The sequence below is a fragment of the Natator depressus genome, chromosome 3 (assembly GCF_965152275.1).
Source record: "Natator depressus isolate rNatDep1 chromosome 3, rNatDep2.hap1, whole genome shotgun sequence".
Classification (NCBI taxonomy): Eukaryota; Metazoa; Chordata; order Testudines; family Cheloniidae; genus Natator; species Natator depressus.
In genome coordinates this window covers 118038626-118052737 of record NC_134236.1, presented here as the reverse complement: position 1 = coordinate 118052737, position 14112 = coordinate 118038626, and the positions used below count along the sequence as shown (strand labels likewise).

At 39.1% G+C, this 14112-nt stretch overlaps 2 protein-coding genes across 7 annotated transcripts in view; one reads left to right on the top strand and one right to left on the bottom strand.

Annotated features, from left to right (window-relative positions):
- The window catches only part of TFB1M (transcription factor B1, mitochondrial), a 45557-nt gene extending 37554 nt beyond the window's left edge, over positions 1-8003 (top strand). For all 3 annotated transcript variants that reach the window (XM_074948662.1, XM_074948661.1, XM_074948663.1), the window contains 2 exons: positions 4270-4397; positions 6228-8003. In XM_074948662.1, coding sequence (XP_074804763.1) covers positions 4270-4397; positions 6228-6474 — 375 coding nt within the window. In that variant the 3' untranslated portion in view covers positions 6475-8003. The remainder of the gene's footprint in view (positions 1-4269; positions 4398-6227) is intronic.
- Positions 7016-14112, bottom strand: part of TIAM2 (TIAM Rac1 associated GEF 2) — a 112599-nt gene continuing 105502 nt past the window's right edge. For 3 of the 4 annotated variants that reach the window (XM_074948659.1, XM_074948660.1, XM_074948658.1), the window contains exons 11-13: positions 13007-13094; positions 11972-12126; positions 7026-8255 (exon numbers count right to left, since the gene is read on the bottom strand). In XM_074948659.1, the coding sequence (XP_074804760.1) occupies positions 7615-8255; positions 11972-12126; positions 13007-13094 (884 nt within the window). In that variant the 3' untranslated portion in view covers positions 7026-7614. Of the gene's footprint in view, positions 8256-11971; positions 12127-13006; positions 13095-14112 lie in introns of all 4 variants that reach the window. The other variant, XM_074948657.1, reaches the window with a different exon arrangement.

Here is a 14112-nt window from a genome sequence, read left to right as displayed (position 1 = left end):
TATTATTACTTTATTTTTTATTTGTAATTATTTCTTGCCTATTAAAAATATTTGGACAATAAGTAAAAGGAGCTGATAATAAGATAAACAAATGAATCTGTATATTTTAAATGCATTTGTGTACACTATGCTGGCTTATGTTATTCTAGCCCTTTTAATACGCATAACATAGAACAGGATAATAATGTATGTAATTCAAAGGACGTGTCCAATTACAAGTAAAAAGCATTTTCCTTTAGCTGTTGTCATAGTAACCAGGCAGTTTTCTAGGTTTCTAAGGAAAACGGTTCCTGTAATTGAGTGAATGCTGAGGAGTGGTGTGTGTGTGTGTGTGTGTTTTCCCTAGAAGCTGAAAATATTGCTGGTCAGCTATGAGATTGCAAATTTTCTTCCAAAGGAAAGCTAGTGTCCTCCTAAACTTAAATTGCATTTAATTTTTTCCTGAAATTTTCTTTACAAAGGTAACTCCTACTTCCAAAACCAAGGATTCATATCTCACTTTGCAGTCATTCTACAAAATGCAAGGGGGGCAGAGTGGATGACCCAAGTGGGTTTTTTTGGCCCTGCTACCTATTATATTATGAAAATTGTGTGTTTTATGTCTTAGGTTAAATTTTAAACAGTCACCTAAGCTGAGTAGTCACTCTGATTGTGAATGTAAAATATGGTTTTGCATATGCAAAGCAGCACTTCCATGTTCAGCTGCTAAATTTTCCCAGCTAAGTACCCATTTTGCATCTGCAGATTAATTTGGATGTGCATTTGTCTTTTCGTGAATGATTTTTTTTTTTTTTTGGCTACAGCATATACTCCTGGGGCCAAGTTCTGGTTTCAGTTACACCGATGTGAATCTTTTTAATTGATGGGTGGAATTTTTCTGGATTTACTTGAGTGTAGTAACCAGATTGTCATTCCAGTCCAGACCAGTGCTCCATCTAGTCTGACATAGCCCAATACCAGATGCTTCAGAGGGAAGTGTAAAACTTCAGTAGTAGACAAATATGCACTAACATGCCTGTGAAGGAAATTTCCTTCTAATCCCAGGCAGTTAATAGTTGGTTTACATTTTATAACATTGCCACACGAACTCTTGGCAGTAGGTTCCATAGGTTAATTATGCATTGTGGTTAAAATATATAGTTTATATACTTTTAGTTTGTTGCCTTTCAGTGTTGTTGGATATCACCTTGTTTCTGTATTGTGTGAAAAGATAAATAAGAAAACTCAGTTGACCTTCTCTCTGCCTTTCATTCTTATTTATGTATCTCTGTAATGTCCCCTTATTCCTCTCCTTTCTACTCCTTTTCAGTATCACCTTATTTGGAACTTATAATTTATTTACTGCATTTTATTATTGTTCCTATTATCTGTATTACTTTTGTGCCTAGAAGCCCCAACCACGATCAGGGTCCCATTGTGCTATATACATACACGTAGTAAGAGACTGGCCCTTCTTTAAAGATCTTAGTCTAAACAGAGAAGATGTACAAAAGGTCTAAGTGGACATGGAGAGCTGCTGTGACCTGCCACGGTCAAATAGCAGGTCAGTAGGAGAGCCAGGACAGAATCCAAGTCTCTTAGAGTCCCATCCACTGCTTTATCCCTAGGATCACCCTGTCCTCCTCTCTCTCTTCAAGCCTGTAACTCTCTGGGTTGCCCTTCTCTTTCTGCTATATTCTTTTGGAAGCAGGTTTACAGAAAACTGTGAATGTAGTTTTCAAGGTGTGGGCATAACATTGTTTGTATTATGGAATTATGTTTTAAGTGTTATTCCTTAGTGTTTATCGGCCTAAAATCTTGCTGGTTTTTTTTCCCACTGACCCTGTACTTTGAACACAAGTCTTCATTGAACTGTCCAAAGTGAGGCCCAGATATTTTTCCTCTGTGGGACTGTTAATGTAGAGCCCATCAATGTTTTGAGTAATTAAGATATTTCTTCAGTGTGGATTCCCTTGCATTTGTTGCTATTAAATTTCATGTGCAACTTTTTTGCTCGATCACCTAGGTTTTTAAAGTCCTTCTGAAGTTCCTCGTAATCCATTGTACTCTTGACTCACCTAAAGAATTTTTCCACTTCACTGTTTACCCTCACTTCCAGATAATTATAGAAATCCCAGCCCCCCCCACTATTATAACCTCTTTCCATGTTAAAAATATGCCATTTAATCTCTCTCTCTTTCTGTTTTTTTATCAGTTTCTGATTCATGATAGTACTTTACCTTTCATCCCTTGACTGCGAAGTCCGTAGGGTGACCAGATGTCCTGATTTTATAGGGACAGTCCCGATATTTGGGGCTTTGTCTTATATAGGCCCGTTACCTCTCCCCTCCACCCCATCCTGATTTTTCACATTTACTGTCTGGTCACCCTAGGAGGCCTGGTCTACCCACAAAACTTGTACAGTTTTACCTATACCACAGCCCCCCTAGTGTGGACACAGTTATACTGGTATAAAGGTGCTTCTACCAGTATAGTTATTTGCATAGGCGAAGGAGTGTAAGCACCTTTATATCGGTATATCGGCATCTACTTCAGGAGCTGTACAAGTAAAAAACCCCCAAATTGTTAAATCAGTACCAAAGCTTTGTGTAGAGCAGTCCTAAGCTTCTTTTAATAATCTCTTGTGAGACTTCAAACAAAATGTGGGTTCAGACAGGTTGAGGAGATGCTGTTTAGAGAAACCATACTAGTTTCTTATCATATATTCCTCACCCAGTTGTTTTATAACTCTGTATTAAATACAGTTTGCCTAGTTTTGCAGAGAGGCTCGCTGTTTTGTAATTCCCAGGATCAATTCTTGTGTGTTCTTTTGTTTTTTTTTAAAGAGAAGTACAGCATTGGGTGATCTGTTCTCTAATGCATTAACTGATTTTAATGAGAAATTACATATTTTTATTGCTTGGCCACTTCATCCTTAAAGTTGAGTATACTTTAGTACTCGTGTAATACTAATTTTCAGTCTGATCCCTCTTCTAAAGATGTTTTTACTTCGTTGTATTACTTTCGACATTAGATACTCAACTACAATTATTTTTTGAACAAATTCCTGTTACTCAGGATTAAATCAAAAATAGACTCTTGTGTGCTTTAGAACTAGCTGTTTCAAGAAACAGAGTATAACGGAGTAGAATTTGATCCCTTATTTTGAAATTTTACCCCCTACAATCCAGTATTCCGTATTGTTCAGAATGAAAATTTTTAGCCTAGTCAGTACTCCTGGGTAAGTTATTTAATCAGATTAATTTGTCTAGGATGATTCTTACATACAGTAGGAAGTCACTGTTTCATTTTACTTTCAGTACTTTTTTTTGTTGCTTATGTATGAGGATCGAGGCTACGTTATTTCAGGTGCTGTATGCAAACCCAGAACAGTCCTTGCTCCAAAGAGCTTACTTTTTATACTATAAAAATAACAGACTAAAATAGGAAACATGTAACACAAGACTTACAGATGAACTGTTGCAAGAACTGTAGTGCACTGGCAGTAACTATGCTGCTTATTCATCATTTGAACTTACCCCCCAAACTTGCTCCCTCAGAGTTCACCTCAACCAGCTCAGACTTGTTAAAATGCAACTTGCCTTTGGCTATACTAGAGTTTTAAAACATTTTGGCTAATCCATTCAAATATTCCTCATTGTAGCCTAGTCTGCTCAAGCCCTAATACCATATGAAACATTTGATGAAGGGTGAGCAAGATCGGTAATATATAAATATGACTTTCCTCAACTGTCCCTCAGCCTAGCTGTTAAATGTTGGCTAATTTCTTCTATATATTATGGCAGAATTGTGTCTCTTTAGGCGGGTGTGGAAGAGAGGTTATTAGCTTCATGGATTAATTCCGAGAGTGTGTTCCAACATAAGAAGTGGCATGGAAAAAAGTACAAAGATGTTTGAGAGAGGAGCAGACAAGTAGATGATTGAAGCTGGTATCATTGGCAGAGCAGCAGGGGCACGTACATGTGATGCAATAAGAGGCAAGTGGATAAGTAGGAAAGGGCAGATTTGTAAAGGGCCTTGAAGATAAAAGACAAGACCCTAGGGTTGACATTTCACCCTTGAACATGAATAATTGTAATATTATTTCACAGCTCTGTATCTGCTAGTTATTTTCAAGCCATTAATGTATCTTTTTATGTTATGCCAAATGCTGATTCCTGACACCCATGCTGCTAGTTTAGGAATGGTAAGAATGTATACTGGAGGGGAAAAAATTAGAAAATGCAAACCTGTGTTCACTATCTGTATCTAATATTTCTTTTTTTATAGGTGGATGTGTCAGTAGTGCACTTTACCCCTTTGGTGCAACCAAAGATACAGCAACCCTTTAAGCTGGTGGAAAAGGTCGTTAAAAGTGTTTTTCAGTTCAGAAGAAAATACTGCTGTCGGGGAGTGGAGTAAGTAAATTCTTTAACCAGAATTCTCTTTAGAACAATCGTGTTGTTGATGCCTAGTAAATCCATCAAGAATAATGGAGCCTTCATTACATATTCTGGGTTTGTTCACTTTATGTAAATTTATACTGCTTACAAGGCATCTCGGTTCATCACATCTAGCTCTGTAAGTAAGTAACTGACTCAGATAATGACAATATAGGTTCTGGACAAGATCCTGTGTGGGTTGTGTCCAAAAGAAAAGGTCTAAAATTCTGAACTGAAGGTAAATTGATTAAATAATATTTTACTAGCCAGGAACAGGGGAAGAATTATTACTCACAGGGAGGTAATGGGCAAAAAGTGAGATCATCCCCTCCACTCTGGGCCCTTCACACAGGGTAAAAAGGCTGCAGCTGTATAAAGACACTCTAAAAGCCCTATTGTAAAAGCTCGGGGAGAATTGTCCAGTGCAGAAACTGAGGAAGACAGCTGTATGCTATTGTCTGAGTACTTGTTCAGACACTAGTGTTGGGAGCATACCCACGTCACGGTCACAGAATGCAATGCTGCAGAGGCTCTGGGGGGAGTGTTGCTCGGCTTCTGTAACTTTAGCCAGCCCTGTTGGGTTGTCTAATTATGCTGAGGATCAGCCTAGAATTGCATCGGACTCTGGGTGGCCAGCTCTGTGCTGCAGCACAGTATCTCACCATAGCAGGGGAGTTCCATTTATTCTCTGCGGTGCAGGCAGTTGATTTAAACCCACAATGCCAGTTTGTCCATGCTAGTGGCTGAGTACGTACCTCTGGGAGGTGGTAAGTGAACAGGAGGCCAGGCACAGGACTAGCTGGTGTGTGTGGCACATGCTTAGTTTGGAAAGAACTGCTGAGGAGCAGAAAATACAAACATTGCTGTCTTTGTATTTTATGAAGATTAAAAAAAATCAGTTATTGTTTAATCTCACATTTCTGATACTATTCTAAGTTCTTTGTAAGGGGGGAAAAAATCTGTATTTTTTTTGCATGTCTTGTATCCACTAGCAGCTTAACGTGCCTTAGTACTGTGCCTAGCATGTAATTAAGGATCACAATCCTTTTATTGTTCAGCTGGTGAAAGGAAATTAGCAAATTCTAGATGCCAACTCAGGAGTGCTTATAAGTTTTAGATAGTTATATGAAAGCAAGGTGGTAGGCTGAATGGTTAGTGTCTACTTAAACTGTAAATGTATCAATTCCTTTACATGCCATATGTTATATAAAGTTGCTAATGAAGTACAGTTTGAGTTACTCTAAATAAGACACAGACCTGTATAGATGTTCAGACTATCTAATGTGACCACCCCAAGCTTCAATATTTTCCATGACAGGTGCATTCTCCCCTTTGAACATTTGAAATCTCAAATTCCATCTCCATGGCCTATGCATCCTTGGCTTCTCTACTGAGCTTGCTAGGCAGTAATGGTGACAGTTGTTATGTGGATCTCTTTCCATGAGAGATGTGATTCTTTTTACTAAGATTACCAAAAGTCATCAAGATGGTAAGTCCTATCACAAAATTTTGACCTGATCCAAATAATCAATTCTTGTCCTCTCCTTCCTAAATATTACAGATAATTTAAAATGCGTACATCACATTTACACCAGAATTAAACTTGCAGTCTCCCACTAAATTTGTTTATTTTCTTAACATCTAAACCTGAGTTGGAAAATTTAATTGAAAATTTAAGGAGATCTAAGTGTTCGAGTTAGGGGTGAATGAAAAGATTTAGTTCAACATAAGCATATCCCCATGTCTGTGTGCTTTTTTTAAAAGAAAAAAATGTATTTGAATGTCTTCCTTCTTGTTCCCTTTTAGAATCCTGTTTCCAGAAGCTGAACGCTTGGAAAAAAGTGAACAGATGCTGATGTTGGCAGATGTGGATCCAACTCTGCGTCCAACTCAGCTCTCCATTTTCCATTTTAAAAACCTGTGCAATGCATACAGGAAAATGTGTGATGAAGACACAAGCCTTTTCAGTTACAACTACAGAGAAGAACTGAAGCAGAAGAGAACTAGAAAAAAAGGACACTTGGAGCAGTCTGAAAGGGAAGACCAGCTCTAACGTGTCAGACTGTGCATCTAAAAATAAAGTTGTGTGCCTAATTGTTTTAGGCAAAGGAGACTGTTTTCAAGATATACACACACACACACACACCTTTATTTTTGTTGAAATACTGGGGGAGGGGCCATTCCTTATTTATTTCATTCTGCTCAGCAGGTTAAGGATCCCATGTTTGGTGTATCCTCCATTCTGGTCTCTAACTTTACCTTGCTGAATCAGGATCTAAAAGTTTGGGTAGACACATACCTTGCTGAATGCAGGCCTCTCTGAAATTAATGGGAGTTTTTTCTATGAGTGAGTCCTTAAAGTAAAATTTTATTCCGGCATAACAAATATTATGTGATAGTGTTTTTCTCCTTATCCTGGAATACTCTACTGGGCAGAAATCTTGTATTAATGCACTCAAGCAAATAGCTTCAAGAATGATTAAGAGTATTAGCAGTGCACTTCTGTGCACTTTTTTTAATCCCAAACAAAAGAACTCTGTCTTGAAAGCTCCAGTAGGAGAAAGCTGCAAATAAAGCAAGAAACTAGACAGAATGCTCATTTTCCTTTTACTGTACAAGTTGGTAGAGAAAATAAAAATACACTCAAAAGATTACAGTACAAGCTTTTTTATATTTACATATATATATATAAAGTTAACAGCATCTTGCAACTTACAAAAATGACTCCTGCACTCTTGTGCACTAAAACACCTTAAAATAACTTAATTTTTGCTTTATTTAAAGCAGAATTAAAACTGCTGAAAAAAATGCCCAAAGGAAAAGTTGTTTTGACTTTTTTTTTTTTAATAAAGATCACAATTCCCCCAGCACCTTTTCCACATAAAACTTAAAATAATTAGAATGCACCTTTTTAAAAGGACACAACATCATCTGGCTAACTGCTTAAAAGGGATAAACTAATTTACAGACTCGGGCCAGCTTAATCTATTTTTCTTGATCCACAATAAATTAAAATAACTTAAGAATCCTTTACAACTATATTTTTGTGGAAAAATGTATTAGTGCACGAAACCAACAGTAGTTTTTCAGCAATTTCCACATAATCACTAGTTTTAAAGCAAATCAAGTAAGTCAAATTTTATGTGGATATTAAAATTTTTAAATAACCTGTTAAATCATATAGCACTCACAGCTAGGATTTTCCATGCCTCTCCACTGTTTCATAAAAGCAGTCCTCATTAACTACAGAAGCTAAACTCTGGACACTAAATTCCCTCTCTAAAATAGAATTCAGATCCAAGTTTGCACTGTCAGAGTGACCGTCAAGAGAATGGTGATGTTCTTGCATTGCCAGTAACGTTCCCATGTTATGCTTTGTGGTGTTTGCTTTTCGTTTAATTGGACAGAAATGCCCACGCACCAGCTTTGAATGTTCTCCTGCCTTATAACTATCCCCAGCCTCTTTTTCAGGGAGTAGCTTGTGCTCTATGTCAGCACTGGGCTCCTCTGAAATCGTCAGCCGCTGGAACTGTATTTCTATGTCCCTTGTAGGGCTGCCCTTCTTTAGGCTTTGCTGATAGTCATCCTCATCATCACTGAGAATATCCGATTCCTTGACAAGGTTGTTGGAAAAATCTGATGTGCAGCTCGGAAAGTGTTTCAGAGGAGATGAAGTTTTTGATTCCTGTATGCTTTCTGTGGTATGGCAGCTGCTACTCTGAGTACTGCTACTCAGGCTGCATTCATCAGAATCCAGTAAGTTTCCTTTCAGTGTATCATTGTTCCACTCGTTACTGGAGGAATTCTTCAATACCTTTAAGGATCTTGTGGAAGCTGCAAGTATAAAAGGCAGTCTTATTTTTGCATTAAAACAGCTTTCACAAAACAAGGGAGTTATACAGTATCCCTCAGCAGCATAATCATAAAATCTTATGGCTTTCTGATTTATAATGTAATTAGTCCCATTTTGACTAAAACGTATTGTATCCTCTGAGATCAGACTGCTGGTATTGACTATATTTGATTTTATATTGCTCTAGTAGTTGTAAAGTTACTGCGTAGTTAGTATATGCAAAATCCTTCATAAAGCCACAGATATAGTTTGCAAAGCAACAAATCTAAACACTTGTGAGGCTGGGTCAGTTACCCAGTGTATTGTATGGCCAAGCACCATCTGAGTCCAAATTCATTTTTGTGTTGGTTGCGTCCCATGATGCAAGAGGAATGTTTCAGTCATAATTGTTTCAACTCCAGGTAGAGGACTTGCAGTATTGGCAACACTAGTGGCCAATTTATAGATTCCTAGGCCAGAAGGCTATCGTCTAGTCTGACCCTCTGTATAACCAGGCCACAGAACTTCCCCCAAATAATGCCTAGAGCATATCTTTTAGAAGAACATCCAATCTTGATTTTTAAATGGTCCGTGATGAAGAATCCACGTTCCAATGGTTAATTATTCTCATTGTTAAAAATTAATACCTTATTTCCAGTCTGAATTTGTCTAGCTTCAACTTCTAGCCATTGAATTGTGTTACACCTTTCTTTGCTAGACTGAAAGCCTCATTATTAAATGTGTGTTCCCTGTGTAGGTACTTAGACTGTAAATTACCCCTTAACTTTCTCTTTGTTAGACTTAAGGAGATCAATCTATTTAGCTATCACTATAAGGTATGTTTTATAAGCCTTCAATCATTCTTACGGCTCTTCTCTGAACCTTCCACAATTCAGAAGGATGTTGATAAATTGGAGATGCCAGAATTTGACAAAGTATTCCAGCAGCACTCACACCAGTGCCAAAAACACTTAAAATAACCTCTGCTACTCGAGAGTCCCCATTTATGCACCCAAGGATCACATTTGGCCACAGCCTCACACTGGGAGCTCATGTTCAGCGGATTATCCAGCAGGACCCCCAAATCCTTTTCCACATCACTGCTTCCCAGGAGCAAGTCCCCAATTGTGTAAGTACAGCCTACTTTCTTTGGTCATAAATGTATACATGTACTTTTAGCCATATCCAGCACTAGAAAGCAGTGCTCCAAAGAAGTCCTGTATTTCACCAAAAAATGCACTGATAAAGCACTCCGAGGTGGAGTGGATAGACGCTGTGAGGGAACAAGCCCTCCTCTACCTTGCCTCACTTCCCACTTTTCACTTCACTTCCCGCTCTGTTGCGTGAGCTTTGGATAATGGTAGGGCTAAACCACTAAAGAAAGCCAAACATCACTTAGGGAACGCCTCGTAGTGGATGGAAGGGCAAATCCCTTTCCACCCAAAGTAATTAATTTGACCTACACTAGGTCTGTTGGTGGAAGGAAGCTAAATGGGGTAGATTTGGGGTGGGGGACACAAAGGGGGTAAGTGGCAGCAGTTCTGTGGCATACTTCTGCTGCTCCCTTAACCCCAAGTACATCACAAGAAGGATTCTAGGGAGGTAGATTTTCTCTGTGGCAGTGTCCCTGCCTGGGGATGTGACAACAAAAGTTAATGCTACCTGTTAGCATCTTATGTTGCTCCTCCCACCGTGATACCCCCCTGAGTGAGGAAAGTATGGCAGCTGTTAGCCCCACCCCTCAGAGAAGGGATGCCCTAGGATTAGTGAAAACAGTTAGAGCCATGGGATTTTCCAGAAGATCTCAGGCCAGTGGCAGGTTCCACAAGCCAAGGCCCCTCTCTGTTCTGCCCAGAGTTGGGCAAACTGCAGACTGCCCCACTGGCAGAATTGTATTTGAGGGTCTACACCTCTGTATGGGCTTTTTTTCCCACGGGGGGATGAGGGATAATAACTAGGGCTGTCAATCGCAGTTAACTCTCGTGATTAATTGCAGTTTTAATCACACTGTTAAACAATAGAATACCAATTGAAATGTATTAAATATTTTGGATGTTTTCTACATTTTCATATATATTGTATTCTGTGTAGTAATTGAAATCAAAGTGTATTATTTTGTATTACAAATATTTGCACTGTAAAAATAGTATTTTTCAATTCACCTCATACTAGCACTGTTGCGCAATCTCTATCATGAAAGTGCAACTTACAAATGTAGATTTTTTTTTTTGGTTACATAACTTCACTCAAAAACAAAACAGAGTAAAACTTCAGAACCTACAAGTCCACTCAGTCCTTCTTCCTGTTCAGCCAATTGCTAAGAGAAACAAGTTTGTTCACATTTATAGGAGATAACGTTGCCCTCTTCTTATTTACAGTGTCACCAGAAAGTGAGAACAGGTATTTGCATGGCACTTTTGTAGCTGGCATTGCAAGGTATTTATGTGCCAGATATGCTAAAACATTCTTATGCCCCTTCATGCTTCGGACACCATTCCAGAGGACATGCTTCCATGCTGATGATGCTAGTTAAAAAATAATGCGTTAATTAAATTTGTGACTGAACTCCTTGGGGGAGAATTGCATGTGTCCTCCTCTGTTTTACCTGCATTCTGCTATATATTTCATGTTATAGCAGTCTCGGATGATGACCCAGCACGTGTTGTTCATTTTAAGAACACTTTCACAGCAGATTTGACAAAACGCAAAGAAGGTACCAATGTAAGTTTCTAAAGATAGCTACAGCACTCGACCCAAGGTTTAAGAATGTGAAGCACCATCCAAAATCTGAGAGGGATGAGGTGTGGAGCATGCTTTCAGAAGTTTTAAAAGAGCAACACTTTGATGCGGAAACTACAGAACCCGAACCACCAAAAAAGATCAACCACCTGCTAGTGGGATCTGACTCAGATGATGAAAATGAACACGTGTCGGTCTGCATTGCTTTAGATGGTTATCGAGCAGAACTCGTCATCAGCATGGACGCATGTCCCCTGCAATGGTGGTTGAAGCTTGAAGGGACATATGAATATTTAGCGCATTTGGCACATAAATATCTTGTGACGCTGGCTACAAGAATGCCTGTTCTCACTATCAGGTGACATTGTAAACAAGAAGCAGGCAGCATTATCTCCTGCAAATGTAAACAAACTTGTTTGTCTGAGCGATTGGCTGAACAAAAAGTAGGACTTAGTGGCTCTAAAGTTTTACATTGTTTTATTTTGAATGCAGGGGTTTTTTGTACGTAATTCGACATTTGTAAGTTCAACTTTCAGGATAAAGAGATTGCATGACAGTACTTTTATTAGGTGTATTGAGAAATACTGTTTGTTTTTTACAGTGCAAATATTTGTAATCAAAAATATAAAGCAAGCACTGTACACTTTGTATTCTGTGTTGTAACTGAAATCAATATATTTGAAAATGTAGAAAACATCCAAAAATATTTAAATAAATGGGATTCTATTATTGTTTAACAGTGTGACTAATTGTGCGATGAATCACGACAAAAATTTTTTAATTGTGTGACAGTCCTAATAATAACTGGCACTTTTGGTATGAAGCCTCCCTACCAAAAAGTAAATTATATTTTAAAATATGAATTACAGTAAAAATACACCACCCCCTTCATGTCTAGAAAGAGAAATGGTTTGGCTCATGCTATAATAATCATGAAACTGCAAGTCTGTATTTCCCAGTCTAGCAAACTGACTCTTACCCAGTTTGGCTGAAACAGGGATGCGGTTCTTGAGTGGAACTAGGCGATCTTTACACGTTTTCTCCAATGGTGACTCACATTTTATGTGACGTCTGAAGTTCTCCCGCAGAATGGAACGAATCACCTTAACAATGTTAGTCTTGCTTTCGCAGTCGCTGCCAGGTTTAAGGGAACAGCAATGAGAGGGTAGATTACACAGGTCACTGTAGTTTTTTTATATTCCCATGCCCAAGCAGTCATTTGGAGCTGCCTTCTTTGCTACCGAAGGTTGGTGCTATTTAGTTATTTAGACTATGTGGAACAGCTTCAATAGGAAGGTTGAAGGAGTCCCACCCCAGAATACCCACTAGCTCACTGGTGAACGTACTAGACATCAGGCAGATGGAGGGAATCTGAACCTGGGTCTCCCACATTCTGGGTGAGTACTCTGCCCCATAACCTTTAGCCAAATGGTTAATCTCCTTCAGCAGCTGTGTTTTATGCAAGGCCCACTCGGCATGCCTACCAGATCAGGCACAGCAGGGGAGATAGGCAACTCCTAGTTTGAGGATCCTGGTCAGGTTTAGGCATGAGAGAGGCAGCTGTGTGCACGCCCACTAGAAGTAGTTTAGGGGACTGAAGCAGCAGAAAATTAGGTGCCTAGGAAAGTCAAGTGCCAGCTAAGCAGGGATTTTAAGGATCTAAATTTTGGACTTCGGCACCTGAGGTGGCATTTGGGAGCATAAATCCCTTTGTGACTCTAGCCATTGATTGCATCAGATATAATTCACTGAAATTTAAGATCGTACAATAAAAGGTGTGTGCAGATTCCTGACACTATGAATGAGCCGAATTCACTCCAATCTCAGATATTTTCAGCACATCAAATTCCATCCAAGTAAACATTGCCTCAGTGCCTGGATTTGAGGTGATGGGTGTTTTAGAAGTGCTGAGAGACAGGAAAAAAGGTCACTTGGAAAAATAAAATGTTCTCAACGTACTTTTGTCATTCCATTAGTGTAATTTTGTCAAAAATAATCTTCATGTCAAGTTTACCTGCTGCACAACTGAAAGATTGTTTCAGGCCTGCCTTCTATTTCTGACTTGGTATGAATCAGTTCCCAGATGCAATTGTTTTCTGTTCCTAGAGATAGGAAAAAAATTGTGAATAATTCATGCCTTCAGACTACACCATCAGCACTCTAGATCTCAGTGTCTCACCAAGACAAGGTTCAGAGAAAAGCTGAGATCTGCATGATGAGCTGGAACCCTCCGAGGAGTGCTAAGTTTTATCGCTTAACAACTTGTCTTTAAAAACTCAACTTCTTTTCCAGAACGAGACTCCTCCTTTCTATCACTTGCTTCAACAAACACGAACATGCTCGTCATTATTTCTGAAGCCTTGGAATCCAGTCCCTATGAGGTCTGATTATTAGGCCTTTTCTCACCAGACACAGGAACTTTGACCTTGAACCTCCAGTGGCAACACTAGGCTATTCCTTGCATAGACAGGCATCTCTTTGTTTCTGTCTGCTTAATCTCCCCTCCTGCTCAGCTATTAGCTTGTCACATAATTCAGTTCAGCTCTGCTATATCAATTGGGGCTCTTATTGACTGATTTAGGTCTCATATCTGAAGCACTTACATGACCTCCATCACCATAGTATTAGAGCCCTTCACAGTTGTTCATATATTGATCCTCACGCACCTGTGAGGTAGGGAAGTGCTATTATCCCCCTGCTTACAGATAGGGAACAGAGGCACAGAGATTAATCATGGGATTTTCTAAAGCACCTAGGCACCTAATTTCCATTGATTTAAGTGAAGTAGGCACCTAAGTGCTTTTGAAAATTCCACCATAAATGACTTGCCCAAGGTCACACAAGAAGTCTGTGATGGAGCAGAGAATGGAATCCAGATCTCAGACTAGCACACTAAGCCCTGAACAATCCTTTCTCTCATGCTGCATCCTGATTATATTCCTTGCCACCCCTGGACGGCAGTGATATTGCACGGGGTGTCAAGTATGAAAGACTTTGGCCCATATTACCATGTTATCATTAGATTGCTTTGAGCAGCCTCTTCAGGTTTTTTCCTACCCTTTTGTTGTGGGTTTCTGTTTTGCCATGTTAATCCTAACTTGTCGCAGCTCTATTGTGAGT